This window comes from Atractosteus spatula, chromosome 12, assembly GCF_055471065.1.
Source record: "Atractosteus spatula isolate fAtrSpa1 chromosome 12, fAtrSpa1.hap1, whole genome shotgun sequence".
NCBI lineage: Eukaryota > Metazoa > Chordata > Actinopteri > Semionotiformes > Lepisosteidae > Atractosteus > Atractosteus spatula.
In genome coordinates this window covers 33,277,402-33,301,951 of record NC_142717.1, presented here as the reverse complement: position 1 = coordinate 33,301,951, position 24,550 = coordinate 33,277,402, and the positions used below count along the sequence as shown (strand labels likewise).

Here is a 24,550-nt window from a genome sequence, read left to right as displayed (position 1 = left end):
GTAAGATGCCTCTTATGTGCGGAGTGTAGCTGTAGTTCTTCGAAATCGGTACTGCTTTTCGTAAAAGTTTGAAAACTCTCATTACAGTCACAGTCAGCGTTTTAATTAAATAGCTGGGGACCGAAAGGCAGTCACACTGGTGATCTGTTGCTACCCGATAGATAAGACTATGTGTCTGAAAATGAAAACATGTTTGTTTGCATTATACAGTATAACAAACAGGGTTCGTCGGTAAATAAAATGCCATTAAAGCAAAAATCTATAGCAAACAACATTTTCTATTTAACCAACGGTCATTATTCCAATAACTTGCATTTCGACATAAAAATAAGGGATTCAGTCTGTTTCAATACTGGTATCAGTGATCATAATTATTGTTTTATATACAGAGCATAAGAAGGAGCATCACTTATAAGCACGACAAATTCGAAGTTTTTTTTATTTTAAAAAGAAAGTATTTTTGTAGCATAAGCACCAACATTTTATTGAAGTTACATGATATAGGTAAGCATTATGTTGATTCACATTTGTAACCAACAGGTCTGTTCAACGTTAGTCGCAGGCTAGTAGTAGTACAGTACGTGGCAATCATGGGAAGCAATTTAAGCTGTGTATTTCTGATGCATGGTGTGCACCAGGTTTCAAATGCTTTCTTGTGATTCTGACCCATTCTTTTCATATAGCCTGGATAAGCAGTGTCTTCATCACTGGACTAAGACATTAGATACCATATATCATCCTAACTCATTGCAGAAATGTTCGATAAAGGCTTGTATCAGGACGAGTACAGCTCCCACATCTTTTTTAATAACGTGCTTTAAAATATCTTGTGGTAGAAGTGTAGGATAGTACAGTATGTTTGAGAAACACAGTTAACTTACTCTTGAGTTATGACAAGCTGTATTCAGATTTCTTATTATACAGAAGCCAAAGATTATCTAAATTTAGGGCTACTCAACCTGATGTCCTTCAAGTATTCCACTGGGGAATTTGGTAAACCCTAGATATTTGGTGTTTGAATTGATAATTAGCATGATCCATATACTTGTTTTGATACTAAATGAGCTCTGGATAATCTATGGTAATGGATGCCTTAGATTGAACTACTTGCTTGTTTAGACTGTGTTTACCTGTTTCAGTCTTGCTTACAAAAATAGCATACTTCAGGCATATTGTTCCCTACGTCAATACAGAACTTTATGCAATGTTTTCTTAGCTTAAAAGGAGACTTTCTTATTTCTGTCTGAACAAATCATATGTGATCAATTAGACAGACTGGGAAAGACAGTGTATTGAATAAATCACAGAAAGTTTTTATTTTCCCTTTGCAGACCTTCAATTAATTATATTTCACATACTTTTATATATATACTGTATATATTTCAGCAAATTAAAACTTGTGCAGTGTTGATAAGAATTTACAGATCCCACTCAGCTTTTTTAAGAGTGAAAGGTAGATTTAAAAAAATGCCTTAAAAGTGAAAATTGAATGAATTAACTTGTGATTAAATACTATGCTGGAATAACCAAATGACAGGGATCCCCTAGGACCAATCTCTTCTGCAGCTGTTATACTGGTGCCATTACACTGGAGTTGGGTAGACAACCCTGGTTCTCGAGTGTCACTGCAGGTTTTGGAGGCACCCTTCAATTAGCACCTGATTAACACTTAGAAAACACAGGTGACTTGAATTCTTATCCACATAATTGGTTCATTTACATCATTGAGTTCTGAGATAGAATGAAACCCAGAAACAAACATGGTGTTCAAGAACCATTGTTGCCTACCCCTGTGCTGGAGCTTCCAGTTAGCACCTACAGTACCCCCAGCAGCACTAGAGGTTAGGAGAATTTGCATTCGCATTTAGGCAGTGAACTGTCAGAATTCGATTGATATCTTTCATCATCTACATTATGAAAAAAGTGTAAAAGAAACTATAAGATAAAATCCTCAGATTAGCTGCCGGCAACCGAACAAGACCAAATGGCCTTTGAAACCTTTCTTGTATTTTATCAACGAAGGGAAACCCTTTTTAAGTGTCTAGCTAAGATCAGTAGAAGGCAGTACCGATCTCAATAACAGTGGTTGATTTTGATTAATAGATGGCTGCACAGTTTTGACTAGATATGTAGTCTAGTGCTGAGCACAGCATTATTTTTAATGATGCTATTGCCCACTATTTCCCACCACACCTATTTTCTGATCCTGCATTATCTTGATTTGATCACTAGAGGGCTGCAGTGGTTTGTTGAGATAGCCGTTTAGCTTAAATCCAGCAGTCCCCCATTGTATCATACAATGCGAGTTAAATATATTGTACATTGGGAAAACAGCATGAATTGTTGTGACTGTGCAAAGAAACCTTGTGTGTGATGTTCATATATAGTACTGCATATGCCCTTACCAACCACAGCCTCCTAATAATCCCTATCTATGGATTAGCTTCATTCTCTCTGCTCTCCTCCCCACTGAGAGCTGATGTGAGATGAGCATTCTGGCGCACTATGGCTGCCGTCGCATCATCCAGGTGGATGCTGCACATTGGTGGTGGTGGAGGGGAGTCCCCATTACCTGTAAAGCGCTTTGAGTAGTGTGTCCAGAAAAGCGCTATAGAAGTGTAAGCAATTATTTATTATTATTATTATAATATGTTTGACCCTACAGTTTATAACAGGTTATCGTACAGACAATAAAAACATTGTTAAAACTGTATTTTTTTCTTTATCTTTTAAAAAGGGTTAAAAAAATGCTCAATATGCATTTGATTATTTTGCATTTTGACAATATTTCTGAATGATCCCCCAACCCCCTTATAAAATGAATAATGTTTTCAAAGCAAACCTTCACCTGAACACAATGAAAAGAAAACAAACATCACAAATTTACTGATAAAAAAGGAAATGCCATTTAAAAGTTTAAACATCCTTAGACCTCTAACCATGACTATCCTCACAATACTAAATACCACATCTTTTGTTGAAAAACTATTTTAACACTGCTGCCTCACAGTGCTGGGGCCTGGGGTTTTATTAAGGACTTTGGGTGCTAGCTGTGTGGAGTTGTACGTTCTCTTGTGTTCACGTGAGTTTTCTCCAGGTGCTCTGGTTTCCTCCCACATTCCAAAAACATACCGATAGGTTAATTGGTTTCTGGGAAAATTGTCCCTGGTGCAAATGTGGGGTCCGGGATCATGTGCACGTTGTTTGCTGGGATAGGCTCAGACTCAGCTGTGACCCTGAATTAGATGAAGCACTTAAAATAAAATGAGAGGATGGATGTTAATGTTGTATTAGTACTGAATTCAGTTAGCTTTTGTGAGTCATGTGTTGTTTCATATACATAGTACTAATTATTTACAGTACACATTGGCTTACATTACTACTCTTCAGTGTAACTTCAAGTTTGAGAATACAGCAACGTTTAATGGCAATTGTAGTCATTAAACATATACTGTAACTGGTTTAATGTAAGTGATGAAATTAAAAGTTTTCTTCCCCAATACAACTAGAAATTATGGCCAGAATTAAAAATGTGTACTCAAAAGAGAAAAGTCTGGAACAAGAGTTCATTGTTGTAACATTGCAAATGGGAAGAGCTGTCAAAATTATAAGGAAATAGATAAAACGATTCGTCTGTGCATAAATTACTTTAAACAGATTGAAAAAACACGGGAAACAAAAGCTGGTTTCGTGTACTGTACTGTAAATCCTCCCACTCCTACACTCACACAACCAAACTACTTAACATTCCAACCATATAAAACGTATTAACCTAGCAACGATAGTTACGAAGCACGTGACATGACACTAATAAGATCACAACATGAAAATGCGGGACCTCATACGTCATTTAAGAAAAAAAATCCTTGTATCCATGATTGAGGTAAGTAAGCGGATTTCTGGAGTGTTACAAATACATTGGGACATAAACAGAAAGAAGGGCCATATCTGTTCACGGACTAGTTTGGTGAGAATTCGTAGCGTCTATACTGTATATTTAAATAAGAAAGGTTAAATACTCACGAAAGGTGCAAGCATAGTATAATTTAACCAGTAAAAAGTCGTGGTAAACAAAGAGCGTAAAGAAGTCTTAACAACGTGCTCCAAACGTCTATATTATTAGAAATATATTGGAGCTTGCGCCAATCTTTAAGTCAACACAGGGAGTAGTGTTTGCACAGAGCAACTTCCCCAATCATTTCCAAAATCAAAATATTTTTTGTATTTTACAATGTATCTTTCCGACCATGATATGTTTAACTTAATCGTAGCCGCCAAAATCGCAAAGCCACACGGCAGTAAACAAAGCTGAGGTTGTTACGAATTCAATAGAAAGCATCTGTCGTCATTTGCATAACATGTCGTCATTTTAAGTTGGAAATTACGTAACCCAGGTACCGCTTGTATTAAAACACTTGTCAAAGTAATTAAAGTATGTGCTGCATGGCTTCAGTGTTTTACCATAGATTTGAAGGTTGACTATTTTACTATTTTAGTTCAGAAAATGAAGTTCTTTGATAAAAATAATCCCCTCTTTGCTTATTCAATATGCAGTACATATTACCATAAATATACCAAGACTACTTCAAGTGTGTCTTGCTATTATTCTGCATTCCTAGCTTCACCGACCAAAATTAAAGGTAAAAAATAAATTATTGTATTAAGTATGCCTTCCCCTAACTGCTTTTAATTGGTTTAAGTATTAAGAACATATTTGAAGTATTATGACCTTTTAAATTGTATAATTCATAAAATATCTATTAATCTTACATTAATTGGGACAGTTATTAAAAGTTTAATATTTTGGAAAAGCTGAACATGTATTTAAATTAAAAAATGTATACAGTAATATATACATGTACATGTTTCTAAAAATTAGAATCCCATTTTATTTGTGCAATAAGACAATCCAGAGTGGCAGTACAGAATAATCACACTCCTAGGGACAAATAAAGTTATCTTATACATAATAGCGAGCATTGGTCACATTTTGACTATTGTGTTGACTCTTTGGGTGCTTACTTCTCATCCTTTTTTCTTTGTTTCAAAACAATTGATAACTGAGGGGTAGGAGCCCCAGTCCAGACACAAGGAGAAGTAATTATACTTGTCGCTAAAGCAACAGATAGAGATAGAGCCATACAGTTCAGTAAGTAACGCTACCATATTTATATAAAGTCACTGTTGCAAATTGGTAACACCATCACAATGCTGTCCTTTGTCCTATTTTCCAAAACTACTATAAAGGACGTGATTGCTGATCTCTTTTTAATTAAAGCTATGGTGTTAATTATAGAAAAAGTATTTAACTTTCCATTTTTATTTAGAAAATGTGTACAAGTCATTTGAGTTCTATCGAGCAAGTCAGTGAGTACTGCAAGTTAGAGGTAATGGATCTGACGCCACAGGTGGTGAGACTCCACAAAGCACTACAGAACAGCAAAGCAGAAACCCACTATGTCAGAAGCCAGCTTGCCTCTCTTAAAAGTCTAGTGAGAAAGTAGGTAATGTAATAATTTCAGTGATTCATTTTGATTCATTTTCTTATGTTTTTTTAGATCAGCCTATGACTTATGTTATTTGATTTCTGTTCAACTTTTGTATCAGTGTGTACAGATGGGCATGTTATTAAAGCATGTACAACAAACATATCCTAACCTTGCATGTTAACTTTTAATCCTTCACTAATTAGTCAAAAGCCTAACCCTTACTCCATATTGCTGAGTGAAATTTGAGACTTTTCCATAATTTTTAAAGATGTAGAGCACATTTCCTGTTTTAAAAATCGGGTTAATTACTTTTTAATAATAATTACATTTTTTCTTTGTCTTGATTCAATAATTTTCTCATTTAATTATGGAGCAATATATTTACATATTACAGTAAGCTAAAAGTGAAACAGAGGATCAGCAAGGCTACCTTAATATCACATCACCCTCATGAATGCTCCTGTTAAATGCTACAGAAGGGAGAGGATGCTGTGGAAGACATACTGTACTCCCATCAGTGTTGTATATTATGACTACACAATGTGGGGATTTTGCCTTCAGAAAGTTTACACCAGGCTATGGTCTACATACCTGTATATTGAAATCAGTGGCCTGAAAGAAAATCATACAAGATGGTAGACAGCTTACCATTAATTTTCAGTTTAAACATTATATAAGTTAATTTTAATAAACTTATTCAATAAGACTTATACAGTTACAATAGTGTAAAAGGACTATTAGTACAAAATTCACTTACTAAGAAGGTCTCACTCCCCACAAAAATCTTATCTAGATCTATTACATTCAAATACTGGACATATGTGAGTTTAGTGAAAACTCAAAAGATAAAATAATCAGTTAATGGTGAAAAAGAAAAATCCTCACACAAGTTAAATTAAACACACTTTTGAGAAAAAAGCATTAAAAATCAGACGTTCTGACTTTTAAAGGTTATATTTTTTAACAGTGTTGGATGGGTCCACTTTAATGCAGGAGGTGGGACTGCACCTTGGTTTCCTGATTACTTAAATTACAGGCAGGATTGAATTCCACTCCATGGAAATCATTGTTTTCTTTGGGTATCAAGGGTTAAGCATGAATTCCGTTTCAATGTCTCTTTTAATGCTCGTGTGCAGTAATTTTATTAACTTTTTGAATGCAAAGTTTCTATTTTGTCATCTATGCAAGTGATATTATTTGTGCTTTCCACTAGAGGGCACAATAAAATGCAGGATGAAAAACATAAAGATGCAGGTGATGCAGGTTTTATTAATTAGTTGCAAATTATTATTGTGTGTCTGGTCTCCCAGACAGACAATATTGACAGTTTTGTGTCAATCAGTAAAGTGTAAATCAGTAAAGTGGGTTATGTTAACTTACAGAAAGAAACTTTATAGAACAAACTCTGAAATACAATTTACAATACTAAAACCTGAAACACCTTAAATTCTTAAAGCATCTTAAATTGTGTGCCCTATAGCATACTACAGTATATGCAGCCTAAGAACAGAACAGGTTACACTTTGATCTGGCAACTAGAACAGATATCGTTTCTTATGGCAGAGAATACTTTGATAAAAACCTTTAATTTTCCTAACCAGAAAGTAATATAGTTTTATATCATGTTCTAGGGCTTGGTGGGGAGATGTTGTTGCTGCTGCACGTGTTGGTAGAATAATAGGTAATTGTGAGTATAATTTAGAGTGAAATGACAAAAGAAAAATATTATCTAGTAAAGAAGGCTATACACATAATAAACAGACATCTCGCAATAAATAGGGTTATATGTAAACCTGTAGAATAAATAGAACAGGGCTTTCTTGACTTATTGGAAACTGGGCTGTACTGGGCAGTCACTAAGTATCCTAGTTTATGTTGTTATTGGAAACAGAAATGTAGTTTACTTGTGTCTCTAAAGAACTGGGAAGATGTACTGTATAATGTTTTATGAATATATCACTTCTTCTTTCTTACAAATACATAAAGAATAACAGCCAGTGTTGATATTCAATATACATTCTGTGACAATACACATATTAGACATAATTTTAAAAAGTCTAAATCTGTAAGTTTGAAAGCTTTTTTTAGAATTACCAATTTACAGAATTGGTCCTTTTACTTCTCACCAAGGTAAAAAGTGCATATTTACATACAGTATCTGGACTTTTAGTGTATGGGTATGTGATTTCTGAAGAATCTAAAAATGATGTTAGGATGGCAGATAAGTCAGAAAGAGTGCTGACTTGAAAACCATAGAGTATTTCCAATAACATTAGGACTTTTAAGATGATTTTGTAAGACTGCATTTTCTTTCATATCCATTCCTTATCTATAGGTGCAGCACCACCTAATGTGACAGTTGAAGAAGATGAAAGCAAGAGAAAATATTTGTGTGTACTAATACAGGTACTGGACCCCTTCACAATTCAACAATAGCAAGGCATCCAGGTCCTAAGGTAGCAAAGCAAGCCCAAACCATTACCCAACTAACACCATGTTTGATGGTTGATATGAGGTTCTTCTGGTCAAAGGCCGTGGTATTGTTATTGGACTGATATCACGTTTTGTATTATGGCCAAACAACTCCACTTTTGGCTCATTTGTCCCAAGCATATTGTTCCAGAAGTCTTGTTTTTCATTCAGGTTCTGCTTTGAAAACCTATGCCACTCAGCAATGTTGTTATATTGCATGCAGACTGATTTTTTAAATAAATAATAACAGAGCAGACTTTTTGTGTTTTATTAGTCAAATGCAGATAGTTTTATCTACTATTAGGACTAGGTGGAGGTCTATTATGTGAAAATATAACATCTTAAGGAATACTTTCGTTCGTTTTCTGCTCCATATTTTGTACAAAGCCTAACCTTTTGTGAATAGCAATTTTGAAGGTAAAGTTCATTAATACCTTATGGCAGATTATGGTATTACCTTGTAAAAGGCATTTTGCAATTAGGTAAGCTATTGGTTAAGCCATTCAACAGTCTCATGGGCTTTTTAATGGTATGATTCAGGCATTGTCTCTCTGATGCAAGTACAAAATTCCAATTTAAAATGATTTTTAATTTCAAAGGTAATTTGTTTGTTCTGTGAATGTTATTTTCAAAGCAAATTGGCAGGACACTGACTCTTGTAAGCATCAGATTTCAAGTTCCAAAGGACATCATGTGTAACCTGTCACTAAAACAGCATCTTACCAGTTAGTGCTTTAGAACAAGAAAAGCGCATTGTGAATCCCCAGATTCTGAGATTAGACCTATAAAGTATAACATTAATTTACCACACCAGTACACTTTACTACAGATAGCTTGAGTAATTCTTTCAGTATATGTATTTGCTACCTATCGTGGTAAATAATAGTCTAAGACAAGATAGTGAAAGAGACCTTTCATAATAGGTCAAATGAAGAATATATGCTCAATCTTTTGAATTATATTGATGTACAGTATATACGTTTAGTTGTGAAAAGGAACTAGCACAGTTTGGTACAGAGCTGTACCTACAGTACACTTCAAAACCACTCTCTGGAGTTTGCATTATTAACAAAATATTTAAAGAATCACATATTTTATGAGCAATAAATATCGTAACATGGAACATCCTTACAAGAAAGAATCATTGCTTGCTTTAAAAAAGATCTTCCTACTTTTCAGTGTATGCTTTTAGGCTCTACTTTTGTCACAAGACATGAAATTATATATAATTGCTGTTGTTTATTGGTTATAGTAATGACTGCTTTTACTTTCTGTTCTTCTGGAGTCCAAAGTGCTACATAATTGGGCCTCCCTGACAACACAGGCATTGAGAAAGGAAGATTCAAAGGTGCAAGACCTGGTTCAACACCTGTCAACACTGAAGCTAGAGGAAAGGTATACACAGAGTAAAACAATGTTTTTAAAGTAATTTCTCCTATGTTATACACAACCTTAGATCTTTTGCATCTTTAACTTTATTTATTCAATTCAATCTTTAAAAATTATGCCAATAACACAACCTTGAATTTTATTGTAGACATTATTTCCACATTGTGCAACACAAAGATATTATAGATATAGATATAGAGAAACACAAAGACAACACAAAGTGCAAAAGTCACAGTAAAAATGTTAAAATAACATTACAGTGACAATTGAGAAATTTTAGAACTTGAGTGTGTTTTGATATGTTTTATTAAAACAAGAACATTAGCCAAGATGGACACCAGCTGGGAATGCCAAAAACAACATGAACTGTAATTATTTAACTGAAAGCGCTGGGGTTTACACAGGGTGAGATACTGTACAAGCTGTGCACAACATAGGGGTCAATGGCAGAATATTGTTACAACCGTACTGGTATGTCCCACATGGGACCAGGGGATTAAAAATAAAAGTCATTCCATTAACTTATTGTATATAGAAAACTACTGTAAGTGTAGTGCGTCAAAGTGTTCATGAAGAAACTTTGATCAAATCTCATAGTCTGATGACTCAAGATATTTAACTTTTAAATTTAGATATTTAAATTTCCATGAAGAAGAATGAAGAGGTTCAGTAACAAAATAAAACTCACATTGGAAGAAATGGGGTTTTCTGGAGTTATTAATATAAGTTAATTTTAATAGTTTAGTTGGTGCCCACTGGATTTAAAACACCATATAGTTTCAGTAGTTTTGTCTTGGCTTTTCCTCTGTGAATTTTGAAATAGACTAGAATACAAATAACTGTGATTTGTTTAAAATTCAACCAATTTTTGATGTTGAATAGTTTAGTAATTTCTGTACTTACTAAAACTTATGAAAAACTTACTCAAACCATTTAATCTTAAGTTGCTAAAGTTATAAAGGAACTATTTTAGCTTTAAAAAAAGCTTATTAGAAAAACACACCATATTTTGGATAAGCTTTTTCCTTCTGGAACACTAGTTCTTATATATTGGGGCTTTACAGATATATTTTAAAGTTTATTTATGCGTATAGCTGATTGAAGAGACGTGTGATCAAAATGTTACAACAAATGACATAAAAAGGTGAGAAAAAAGTGGAAATCACCACATTAATGTAAAAAAATTGTAAAAATGATCTAGCTTTTTAAACTAAATATTTGTGTGTACTTTATATATTTGTTAAGTGTGCTCAGGTGTCAATGTTAAATCCACTTTGAACTGTTACATTTGTAATGATATACTTTTTATGGCATTCTCTGGTGTTCCATATTTTCCTGGTCTCATAATGAAACGTGTCGATTCAGACTCATGCTACCTATCTTGAAAAGAACAAGCCAATTACTCCTTGCAATGCACCTGCTATCTTTCCTTTTCCATTGATTAAATGGCATCTTAAGTACTTATTTTTACAGCTGAGCAAAATTAGTTTTGTTGGAAGCAAAAGTGTTACAGCTTTTTAAAACTAATATAAGTTGGAATCAGAATTACAAACCTGGAGAATATAGAATGGAAGTATGTAATCAATATTTTTAGTTATTGTTGTTACATTTAGTCCATTTTTATCACATACGGATGTGATGTTTTAAAAAAATACAAGTATTCAGACTGATTCTTTATGAAATCTAAATATGTTCTGAGCTAAATCCCCATTCTGTAATCTCAGCCTCTTGTAATTATACTCCAAAATGGTGTAGGCTTTATATTAGAGGATGTTTTGGATTACTGAAGTGCATTTGAGACAGTGCTTTAAAAAGACTCTTTTCAAATGTTGTTTAAGTTTCAGGTGTTCAATATACCTGAATGTGCACCATGACTTTGTTTTAAAGAATAAATTTAATTTGCCTTATAAAATGATCAAAGCATTACAAATTACACACCTAACAAATGAAGAAGTGTTTTTCCAGCTGTTGCAAATGATTTAAAGTTATCACTGCCAATTTAAAATATTTTACATCATATGGTGATTTCATATACACATTGCTTCATAGTTATAATCTTCATTTACCATTATGTGGAAATTTTCATACGTAGACATGAACTAATTTTCATGCTATTTAATTAATTTACAGTCTCTTAAGTATCTCCTGAATTAAATACCACCCAGAGTTCAGGCCCTATAGTTAAATCCAAACTTTGTAGCCAGGATATTGCTGTGGCATTTGCAATGCTGCTTTAGCCCCACAAGGATTGAGGAGTTTGATTTCACATATTGTAAAACTGTCTTTGAACAGGCACCAGTTAATACTAGATTTAGCTCTTTTGTTTATTTAATAAAATCAGTCTGAAAAGCTCGGTGGGTTCACTGTATGAAACCAACTAAGGTTGGAATGGAATGCAGTGACAAGTCTATAAAGTTGTTTAATATCTAGCGATTTGAAAGTAGGAGTAAAAAAGTAATGTTCTCTGTTTATTTGATTAAATTAATCTATTTAATTGGTTATTCCAGAAGAGAATGTATTAATAAAGATTTCATGCATTAACTTCTTACTAGTCTTACTAACTACTTAAATCTGAATTAAAAAAAAAACATTTTGCACTGGAAAGATAAGTGTACTATTGTCAGTGCCCTATTGTAAAAGGTAAAATGTTAAATGTTAAATACACAAACTTTGGAATTGTACTGTCACAAGACTTGTTTTCAATTTTCTCAGTACTGTTTGATGTATTTAAAATAAATGCCAAATGTGAAAACTTGGGTCATTTCCTTGTTGTGTGGTAGTAAATCAATGTTTCCAATCTCTGCTATGCAATGATTTAGAAACCACCACTAACCACATGTTTAGTATGCCACAATGATCTTTAAGTGCAAATCCATTTATTTCTTTGTGCTGCATATCAATGACTGAAACAACATTCACATCTGACAAGTAAACAGAATAGACATCTTATATTACAGGTTTTCTGACAAATGCATCTGTTCTGAAAGAAAAGGTCATCATAACATGGAATAGTACTTTTCTGTTTTTCACTTTGATATTTCAAAATTCGGAGGAAAAAGCCCTGCCATTGCCTTCTTTAGCTTTATGATTGCCAGAATGAGATGTGATGGTAAAATATTGGTAACACTTATTGAACCACTCTAGAGTTGCCTAAACACAATGACCAATTTGACTGAGAATTACTGAGCACCGTTATGATCCTTCGGTGTTTAGTGGAGATATTTAGTGCACAGTTCTGGCATTCATAAAACCACAAAAATACAGTAAGAAGAATAGAATAATAAATAAACTGTTACATTGTGAATAGATTGTTCTTTCTTCTGTGAAGGAACATGTTCTTGGACATGTTATCTATTTCATTTTTTTGAAATTTCTGTTAGTCTAAGGCAAATATATTTGTGTTAATCCTGCAATAATAATAATAAAATGTAGTAAATACGATTTCTCCCAGACATGCTCACTTATACATAAAATGAAATGCTACTCAGAATGCTCAAGGTTTAATGTGGAATGACTTAAAGAACATGCAGCGTTACACTGCAAGATGACGCCCAACACCTTTTTATTTTTCCAATAATCTGATGCAGAACTCCACTGCTTTGTAAAACCGCCAGGAGGCGCAGTGAATGCTTAACATGCCATGTGTCTAACATACTGTACAGTAAAGTATTAACCCATTAGTGCTTTTCTGAGATAGTCATACTGTACAGTAACACTAACAGAATTTTTTTCACTAATACAGTATACAAAATTAATTGAATTTGTGTATAAATAGTAATTAGAAAATATACTTTTATTTTAAATGGTAAACTATACATAGTGGCTTTAAAAACATATCACATTCAAAAGCAAAAGAGGTTAGTAGTTCTGAATGACTCAAAGAAGTACAGTCACACATTTTAACCTTGTCAATGTGAAGCATTGGCTGTTTAGTGGATGAATGTCACATGAAACGCCAGGGTTCAAATCCTGGCCAATGCACCTGTCCGTGGGGATAATCTGTCTCCAATAATACAAATTAAATTTGTATACTATATTAACATTTTTATTAATTTTATTTATCACAGTATGATAATATTAAATTATTAGTAGATTAGATGATCTCCAGAAAGTACCATACTAACTAAACCGCAACTTAGTATGCAGCTGCATACTAATTCGGGAAGTTCATTGCAATTGACCCTGTGTGTTCAAGTTTTGTTTGAGGGGTTTATGGTCTCTGTTGCCTGATAACAGGCTGATGGAGGCCTGTAATAGAGTGTGTGTGCTACCTTAATGTCTCATTGCCCACGTGAACCATTCCATAAATGCTACACTATAAATTTAACATGTTTAAACTGTGTAAACATTTTTATTAGGAGAACTAATAAACTTGGTAAAGCTTTGGTTAGGCATTTGGTTAGGTTTTGGGTGATCTGCCCCAACCCTATTTTTCCCATAAGCCCTGTTATTTTTATTGTGCAATTTTGCATAACGCACAGTTTTATAGGAAAGCATCAATCGCGTTAAAGCAGAGACACCTGTATTTGTGATTTTTTCACAAATTTTATGTTAATATGGTAATATCTATCACCTGATTGCGTATTTAGAAAACTTAGCTTTTGTTTTTGCACAATCATCAGTTCATACTGACAAATTTACTGTTCAGCAGGTATTTACTGTATGTGAAATACCTGCTCATGAACATATCAAGCAGAATACTACTATCTCGGAGTAGGTTACAATTATTGTTGTATGCATCGTGTGTGAGTGCTGGATTCTTTGATTAAATAATTCTGTATACCATGTAGACACAAACACACAGAAAATAGTGGTTGAAGATACGTTCATGCATGTTAAAGCGTTTGTCCTAGGATGATTTATTGTACTTGATTTGTAAAGCACAAACTGAAAAAGCAATAATTAATTTACTTTGAGATTCTGCTGCTAGAGTACATGACGGTCACATAAACTATAACTCCTACTACAGTGTGTCCTGTCTCACATCTTTTTCACATTTCATCTGTCGCATAGCTCCATGAAGTTGAATGTGCTCCCCCAAGATAAAGCATCTTCTTTTTTGTCTTTTTTCTTGATTGTCGAATCCTAGCTGAACAAAGATGCCATTTGAAAAAGTTCCAGTAAAGTGCAATTAAAACACGGTAAACTAACAAAAAATGAACTTTCACCATACCAAACCTTTAACATTTTAAACATTTTTATAACTCATTTTTTACATTCTTACATGTTACATTTTAAGTGCACATTGAAAAGCAGCTACAGTGCCTTGCCCTCCCATCTATACAGGACATTTATGACAGACTGTGCTTGAGGAAAGCTCTAAGCATCATCAAAGACCCCACATACCCCAGCTACAGACTGTATGACCCTCTACCATCTGGAAAACAGTACCGGAGCATTCGGGCCCAGACTACCAGACTCAGAGACAGTTACCTCTGCACTATCAAACTATTAAACTATTAAACTATTAAACTCCCAGCCTCTCTCACTCTCACCTCACCTCTCACCTACTGTATGATCTGAACCTCACAGTGCCTTCTTTCTTACCAAAAACTCAAACACACATTGAAATCTACCTCTACCTTACATGTCAAAAAGCTCCCCATAATTTCTATCCCTTTATTTAATTCTGTTGATGCATGTTTTCGCACATCTGATGTTGTTTTTGCACATTACCTGTTACCTTTTTGTTGTTTTGCATATTGCCTGTTGTTGTTTTGCACATTGCCTGTTGTTGTTTTTGCACACTGCCTGCTGTCTCTGTCTTTCTTTTGTTATACAATTGTATTGTTGTTGTTGTTTTTTTTCTTCGTACTACTTATCGTCCGAGAGCTAGCTAAATAGCATTTCGTTATACCATATACCTGTATATGAGTATAATGACAATAAACTTGAACTTGAACTTGAAAAGGTATTTGCTCACTGTCTGGTTTTTATTGCTTATTATTATTGCTTATTTATCATAGTGAATGTTATCAGAGTTAAACATGTACAGTATAGTATGAGATAAAAGGGACCCTGAGTGTACAAATTGCACAACATTTTGTTACTTAAGTAACAATTTCCAATAATTTCCAATAAAATTATGGAACATCCTATGCCACATGTGAAAAGTACTGTAATTGCCCATTTTGAACTGGTTGTAGTTATTGATAGGTAACAGCGCTGTAGAGAAATTTTTGGAAACTCCTCCATGCAGAACTGCATCTTCTCAATGACATTTGTGGGTTTTCAAGCATGAACTACTTGTTTGAGGTCCTGCCACAACATCTCATTTGGGTTTAGGATTGGACTTTGACTAGGCCATTCCAAAACTATTTTTTTATTTCAACCATTCTGATGCAGACTCATTTATGTGATCATCATCTTGCTGCATGGCCCAGCTGTTATTCAGGAAGTCACCCTGTGTGTTTTATGGGAATTGGAGTTCCTAACCTAATGCGGCATCAGTGAGCATATTGGAGATATGTATTGGGAACTTGTATTGGAGACATGTCAGATTTCAATTGGACAGTTAATTGCAACTACCAAGGTCACAATGGTTAGATATACAAATGGTTAAATATACAGTCCACATATTAACCTTAAATGCAATTTCTGTTTAAGAACATCTTTAATTTTTTTTTAATATTTAACATACTGTGGCATATAAAAATATACAAAAGTCAATATAGTATATATTATTTAGTATATTTTATTATTGGAGAAAATGTCTCTCTTAGGCCCAAGGGTCAATTAGTATTTTGTGACCTAACCTTTGGCATTTATAGTGCCAAGTATAACACTTCTGTCGTCTTTAAATACATTCTTAAACTAATCATTAATGATATTTGACCACTCCTCCAAGTGTTCTTTCTTTGACTTCTACTATACATGTACTGTATGTGCACTACTAGAGTTTCTGATGACCAATTAAGAGCACTAAGTTTTATTAAGCTCTGTTTTGATCATTAAGGTTGTTGAGGGTACAGTAGATCGTTACATAGTTCATTTGCTACCAAGCTTGAAAAAAACAGGATCCTTTTATTGTCTAAAATACCCTGATATATTTTGGAATTAATGTATCTTCTAGTTCTAATCAGGACAGCAGAACCTTAGAATGTTAAATAACACTGTAAACAAATCCATTTGTGGTTTATCCCACAGGACATTTGTCTCATGTTTCAACTCTGTGTTAATCCTGATATTGATAAGACTGTCCAGAAACTCAATTTGTTTTGTGCTGAACTACATAATGTGGGCCCCTTTGATGTGGGAGATATCTGTTGCTATTTGACAGATTCAGGTCTTTTTCTGTTGCCATTGAACTATGCCAAAGACAACAGATTCATGAGGTGAATATCAGATGGTAGTCTAGGATACATTGTATCCTGATGATGTTTTTTTGAAGATTCTCAGTGCTTGCCCTCTGGTGTGGGTTAGTTTACCAAACCATTTTTTTGGCTGCATGTTTGGTAAAACCTTCTTACTTCCTCTTCTTAATTGGGTAGCAACCATCCAATTAATTATCCTTGTATGTGTTGATGATAGACACCACAAATGATTGTTGAATGTCATATGGTTTATTTTATTGCAGTCACTAAAGCTACTAGTTACCATCAAGGTGCTTTTCTAAAAGTATTCTGTTGATTTTTGAAACTACAGAAATTATTATATTATAAAAACATTATAAGATTAAAGTTCTAGCATTTATTTAAGCATATTAACAGGGTATAAATAAATTTGAACATTTAAGGCTTAGAAATATTTAATTATGTTTAATTGACATATCTATATATACAGCATATATTCATATACTTTAATATATTTTGCACATTTACAGGAAGGTCTGCCAGAATGAACACCCACTTTCTGTTACTGAGCTTTCAGCAAGAACTGCTGATGTGATGGTGAAGAAAAATAGGTTATCTGATTCTTTCCGTCATTCTTTTTCTGCACCTTCCAGACATGGACCCTACGCTTTAAATCTGGTAAATTTACTCAGTTAATTTCCATTTTACAGAAAACATATAATGTTTGAAGTCTAGTTTAGGTGAAGTGTTTTTTTTTATTCAGACCATTTTGTTACCTGTCAAAATATGACTTTCTCTTTTGTAAAAGCCATTTCTTCATTTTAAAAATGAAAAGCTTAATAGTAAGCTATTGATAAATATTGCTAATGCAATGCCTAAGCTATAATTTACATGTACTGAAAATTAATTAAGTAATCAATAATAAAATGTTTTGTCATTTAGAGAAAAGATAGCTCTAGGGTTCAAGCCAGTAGTCCACACAAGAACTGTGTTAGGTGGAAGTCCAAGATGGTGGATGAGAAGATGTTATCAGATGTTATAATAACAGATTTCATATTTATTATCATCCATTTTTAAAGGCCTAGAACAATTTAATATTGTATCAATTAAATAAATAGAGTACTTATTAAATTAAATTATCTTATGATAATTTGAAATATAAATAATCAATATCCTTCAGATTTCAAAGACAAGAGTCTTGCTTAATTGACCAATTGCTTAAAAAAGTGTACCTAATCTTTAAATAATAGGTGGTTAAAGATGACCAATACAAATAACTAGATTAGGACTCTTCTAAGCTTTCTATAAGGCATTCCTTGGGAGTATTTTAAATGACTGTACTGAGAATTACTCAATCAAGCATGACTCATTTTTAAAGTAGCTACTCCTCTAGCTGAAAACCAAACTGAAAATGAAAACATACAGTACAATCAAAACCAATTGTGGTTCATTTAACCCACTTTTATAGGCTAAATGTATTTTGTCAAAGACTTCAATACTACACATTCTTATAATTTGATCATAATAAATGGTGTCAAATATTTATAATAAGTGAAGAAAAGATACTTCCTTAAGCCCGCAGCCTATAGAAATACAAAATGAAACATCAGTATAGTAGATTGAAAGCTAAAGTGTTTTCTGGGTATTAGGTTACAGTTACTGTGTATGCAAACATGTGGTGCTCCGTTCAAAGTCATGCACCTGTCCCGTTAAAGTCAATTTCCATACTCAGAATAATGTATCTATTTCTACTACTGTACATGTCATATTTTATCCATCTCCTGTTATTGAGCTAGAAAGGAATTTAGGAGATGAGCTACAGTGTACCAAAGGCATAGGTATTGGAAGTGCTTGAATATAGAAGCAATACATGATAAATAAACCAATATCAATTGCAAGGAAAAAAAAAATGTTGTTTCTGTAATTCATATTTCCTTGAAGCTTAAAAATAGCTTTACATAAAGAAGCCAAGGGTACAAGGTACAGTAAGGCTACTAAACTAGGGAAAGAAAATTCATGCTGTTTTGTTTGTCAAGGGATTCACTCTTTTGTTTTTATAAATATATTTTTCAGAGGAGCACATACAAGACAGATGTCATGGCACCCAAAATAAATGGTTCTAACAATGCAGTTTATTTGCAGAGAAAACAGAATCATCCAGTTGTTAAATCTAAAAGCTCAGGTACAGTAACTGTCTTTTATTCTGATATCTATGACTTTACAACTGCACTTCTGTCAAATAGAGATTGGGGTAAGGACTGGTAGTGTCACAGTCATGTGGTAGTTGGTTTCTATTAGTAGTGAACAGAGAGTTAAAAAAGAATTCTATAACACCTCTTTCAAGAAAATTAATAAAAAACTTCAGTCATTTCCTAGAGAATAAATGAAAGGTTAAAAACACAAACAGTGCTCAATTGGTGCATTTTAACTCCTGCTGCAGAAACCAGTACTTATCATCATTATATGTCATTACTGGAAGATTGTTGTTGTTTCTGCAGAAGACCGATATTTTTTATTTAAATATGCATTTACCGAGAGCTGTCTAAACGTGCAGTGATGTCTCTGTATGATGGTTCAGGCTTCTGAAAGGCTAAAGGGATTAGGATGAAATAGCTTTGATATTTTATTTGTCTTAAATTGTTCATAATTAGAAACAGTTGCATTTTAAAAAAAAATGCAAAACATTTTCTTGACAGGTTTCAGGATATGTTAAAAGGGTATTTCATTCTTAGAACAGATAATTGTATTTCCAATATATTTCAGCTTTTTCTGAAAAAATTAATACTAACCTATTGGTACTGTATGTACATTGTTATATTTGGAAAGCATGTACAACCTGTTTGACTAAGTTAAAGGTGTAGAAAATTCCCAACTTAGTTTATGGCATCCTTCAATATCCTAGGAATAATCAATTGTGAATGAGCTCATTTCACTATAAACACTTTGAATCAGTCATACTGTACGATACACATAGACAGCCTCTAACAATTGTGATGTAATCAGCTGCTTGTTTATCAAAATGCAAGGCCACAATGCATGCAACAAAGCTGATCATCAGACTGTGGACTGACAGCCACTCTTAATAATAGCAAAATGAACTCACAGGAATCAGGTAAGCTGTGTGTATTAGAGTTGAGTGGCAGGCTGAGAAAAAGCTTTTTAACTTTCAAGTCCTTTCAGATCTGGCTGTGCTCAACTGCTTGAAAGTTCCTGGCCACAGACAGAAAATGTCGTTAAGTAGCCCTGAATATAATACTGAGTTACAAGATTGCAACTTCTAGTTTAGATACCAGGAGTATATATATATATTATTTGTTAGGCCTGTTTTTGTTTACTTACAGTATATTCATTCTTAAACAAGTAAATAAAAAACAATTTTCCCTGTATTCTGACCTACAGTATCTGCTTCCACTGATATGAGATGTGTTTTTGCACAACAGATGTAGCAACTTTTAACCTCTGGTTCATTCCTTAATGCCTTATTTCTGTAATTAATCCTATATTTAACACTCTGGTGAAAACAATTCTCAGGACACAGGAATACTGGAAATCAAATTTTTTTTATATTTCTCAGCTTTTATTGTTTACTTATAATTGATTCAGGGCTTTGGGCTTAACACCCAGTATGTGTCTATCTTGTTTTTGTCTTCTTGGATTACTCAGTATAGTACTCCTTTCACTATTGTTATTTTAGCTATTTTTGCAAGCTCTCCTAATGTCTGTTGCACATTGAGGGTTTTATGTAGTCTTTTAAACCTTACGTAAGCCAGCTCTTACACACTTTTTCATTTGTAAGGTTAACTGGAGTTAAAAATATGAATTTAGCTGGAATTGTTGGTATAACTGCTGAACAAATTATATAATTTATAATTATAAACCCAATTCAGTGCTCCAATAGAACAACTAAGGTAGTTGACCTCTCTGTGTTAACTATGTTAAACTATTCCTGTCATTTCTGTGGAAATTAAAGGCTCTTTGGCACTTGTTTTAAGAAAAGGGTTATGATTCTGGTGCCATGATTTAATTTAATTTAGATTACAAATTCCGATCTGCCTAAATCCCTTCTAAAATTAAATAACCCTCCACTATATGCCTCCAAGTAAAAATAAAAGAAACTCCATAGGTAATAGTACACTGCTGTTATGCAATAGCTATAGCAATAGTTCCTGGTGTGATCATTGATGCAAAGCATTTTATTAGATGATGTGCTATGCTTTCTCCATTTACCACTGTGTAGAATTGTCAAAAAACCTACATAATTAGTATTTGTGTTAATATTACTTTAAAAAAAATCTCTCAAAAACAGTGGTGATTTGAAAACAAGATTAAATAAAAAAAACTAACACCAAAATAATAATGCATTTCCTTTCAACATTTGTTGTGAGACATACTGTACAATTGCTGTGACATCCTCTTAAGGAAGATATTGCAATTAATACTTTTAACTTCTAAGTCTTTTGAGCACTGTGCAAGTGGTACAATTCTGGTAAAGTTTTAGACACAAGACTACTTTTAGACACAAGGTGTAAATATTTATTTTACATTACTATAGAAGGGTAAAGATACTGTATACAATTCTCTTTTAAAATTGAGTAAAATACTGTAGGATGAAGCTGTCTGCAGTGATATAATACGTAGTAAACCAGTTTGTTGGGAACAGAAGGTAACTTTATTTCCTTTTATTATTTATAATACCCAGAGGTAACCTGCAAAAACAGGTAAACTATAGTACTTTATATAAACTGTGTACTGCATGTGTATTATATATGAGAGAGACAGCAATATAATTTATATTCATACTTTTCTATTATGGAGATCATGAGCTTATAATCAAACATTTGCCTGTATGATGTTATCCTGAAAATTCAACATCAATTCAGATTAATTATGTAGGGATTTGTTTTAAAATCTAAGGACGCTTGTTTATTTTTATGTCATGAGACATTTATATTCCCTGGTCTTTTGCAGCAAAAATCAATTTAGGATTAAAAAGCTTGCTTTCTTAACCCAGATAATGGGAAAAGCAACAGGTTTTCTAATGTTGCCCTTTTGCACTTTATTATCTTGCTTTGTTATATTTATCAATACATTGTTTGCACAGCCACAGGTTCCCAAGAATTCAAATTATTTCTCAGGGTCAATCCATACATAGTTGTTGAATGTGATCAAATAAATAGATGTTCCATTGTTAAAAAGATAAAATAGTTTTTTAGTGTAGCAAGCAACATGTCTTAAAATGATGAATACCTCTTGAGATTACCAGACTGTTTATACAATGAACATTAGATTTGTATGTCTTCCGTTCTTTTGTATTCATTGTTTACAACACTGGACTGAGAAATGTTTGCTTTTGGGAAGGAGGTAGAAAAACACTGTGTTCAATGGTTTTATGAGCCCTAAGGTGATGGTGGATAGAATTAAAAATATATAGTTTCAGGTTTCAAAGTTTTGGTTCAGGATTTTTGGCACCTGGTAGACTAAATACTATACTTGAACACTGTAAATATTCCTCACTGGTAAAAGATGCTTTTCATTCTTTGACAAAGTACAGTGTTTGTGCTGTTAAGTACAGCAAACAGTAATAATTCAAGAAAAGTATAGTAACAACACACTAGATAGACGAGCATTTCCTATGATACTGGATTTAAAGCAGAAAACATTAATAAATTAGGAGAAAACAGGATAATTAGGAGAAAACAGATCTTATGTTACTGTATTTTGTAATATTTTAATTCTTTATTGAAACTAATTACCATATTTCCAAAAACTTATTATCACAGGGTCTAGCTACTGTAATTAGAAGTAGGCAGTTCATTTTTCTATGGAACATGTGTTTGCGTGCATTCTAGCAATCTGTTATTAAGCAGTTTAACTACTGTAGAATATTGAACACAATGATATTATATCTAAACAATCACAAACTATTTATGAATGCATAAAACATTAAATATGGACAATATGTTATCATTGTAAAAAACAGAATTATTTTATAAATGCATATTTAACATTGTTCTTTATTTTTTAGCTTTACATGAAATATATGGAAAGCGGCAGAAAGACTTTTCAATGCAAATGAATGGCAAGTCTACAAACACTGTTTCGCTTACAAGAGAAAAGAGAAAAAGCACTTTTCTGAAGGTAAAGAAGACAAACATAGATTTCCAAGTGGAAGAAAGTGTGAACAAAAAAAATAAGACCAACCTCAAAGCTGACAAATATTTTGAGCTGAAAGAAAATGCAAAGGAAGTATATGAATCAGAAGATGATGAGCATTACAGAAAAGTAGTATTTTTGCATAGGATGCTTAGTACACCTGACAAGTGATGCTAATAAGAAGAAAAGGAGTCTAACTGTCTTATTGATAATTGAATTTCTGGGCATACAAAACTGAAGTTGGTAATTATAAATGTGAAACCATATGATTTCTGAATGTCTCTGACATCTTTGGGACATCCCTTTTTTGGTAATTAAAATGTTTAAGTGTTTAAAGGTTAAATAGTATTTTTTTTATTAGATACCATAGTTGTGTTAAACAATAAATTAATTATTCTGAGGGAACTATATCTTCTTTAGAAAAAAGCACATCTTCAAACATAAGCTTTCAGATAAGATTGTATACTGTGTATTTTAAGTCCACATTATCCCTGCACATTTTAAGACAGAATGGCATACAAATATAACTGTTATAATTTAATTCCATAATTTTTATAATTTTTTAAAACCACTGACAATTAGGCAAATTATAATTTCAGTTTTTACAACATTAATATTTTTATTTGTGAACATTTTTTTAAACACAATAAAAACGGTATCTATGATACTTATATTTAGTAATACCTTTGGATTTAATTATTCATAACTATGTTGCACTATTATCTATACTTTTAGCTTTAGTACCGTGCCCTAGTTTTAGTATATTAAATATTCATCTTAAGGAAAGCTTCTAACTTGCTCCAGTATTGTTTGGTATGATTTTATAATCATTATTGTAGCAGGCCATCCCAAAAATTGACTGCATTTCCAGCTGAACTGCCACTTGAAGATGACAAAATGCCTGTAACTCCTGTAAACTCACTGTATTTCAATTTGTCAGTTAATTAAATTATTGATTAAATCGCTTATTTATTTAGTGGTGTGTAGCATTTAAAAAGGGTGTGAAAGAACCAGACTGAAAACCTGAAGAGGGTTTAGGTTTTTTTGGGTTAAAAAATTGAAGGGACTCTGCAATAAAGCCTCCTGTAGTTTAGTTTGATGGCCATTGGTACTGACACAATCACTTATACAGTATATATTACATATAGTTCAGGTGGGTAGCTGCGTCAGCATGCATAGGCTGCAAAGGAACAAGTAATAGGTTTATTCCATGCTGAAAAGATAAGAAAGAAAATGCAACATTTTGGCCGTGGAGCCTCACACCTGAAGAAGGCTCCACGGCCAAAACGTGTTTTCTTTCTTCTCTTTTCAGCATGGAATAAACCTATTACTTGTTCCTATATTACATATATTTTAGTTTGTATTTGCATAATATATTAATTGCACACTTCTGTTTTTCCATATTTTTATGCAAATTATATGCATCAAATTTATGCAAAGATTGCAATAAACCATCTGTTTTTTTTGTAACTCTTGTACCAAAAACACCAATTGACAGGTTTTTAATACACAGTAAACAGAACATTAAACATTGTATGAAAAGCACTACTTACAAGGGTACCTGCAGTGTGACACAAATCATTCAACACTATAAGAAACTGCATGTCAAAATACATTAGGTCATTCTACAGTATACTGTAATAATTTTATGATCCAAAATATGTCTGTAATGTTGCACTGTCAATTCCTAATGTCAGTCAGTATTTCTCAGAACAACCTTCTACATTATGGAAGATGTCTTCTTTACCAAGACGC

At 33.0% G+C, this 24,550-nt stretch overlaps 1 protein-coding gene across 1 annotated transcript; it reads left to right on the top strand.

Annotated features, from left to right (window-relative positions):
• The first annotated feature begins 5,330 nt into the window (after nucleotides 1–5,330).
• LOC148822941 (uncharacterized) lies at nucleotides 5,331–22,966 on the top strand. Its single transcript, XM_088928594.1, has 8 exons — nucleotides 5,331–5,500; nucleotides 7,121–7,176; nucleotides 7,825–7,895; nucleotides 9,247–9,356; nucleotides 17,173–17,320; nucleotides 17,585–17,677; nucleotides 18,716–18,824; nucleotides 22,668–22,966. Exons 1-8 carry the CDS (start codon nucleotides 5,331–5,333, stop codon nucleotides 22,964–22,966), a joined length of 1,056 nt encoding a protein of 351 aa, XP_088784720.1.
• The last annotated feature ends 1,584 nt before the right edge of the window (nucleotides 22,967–24,550 follow it).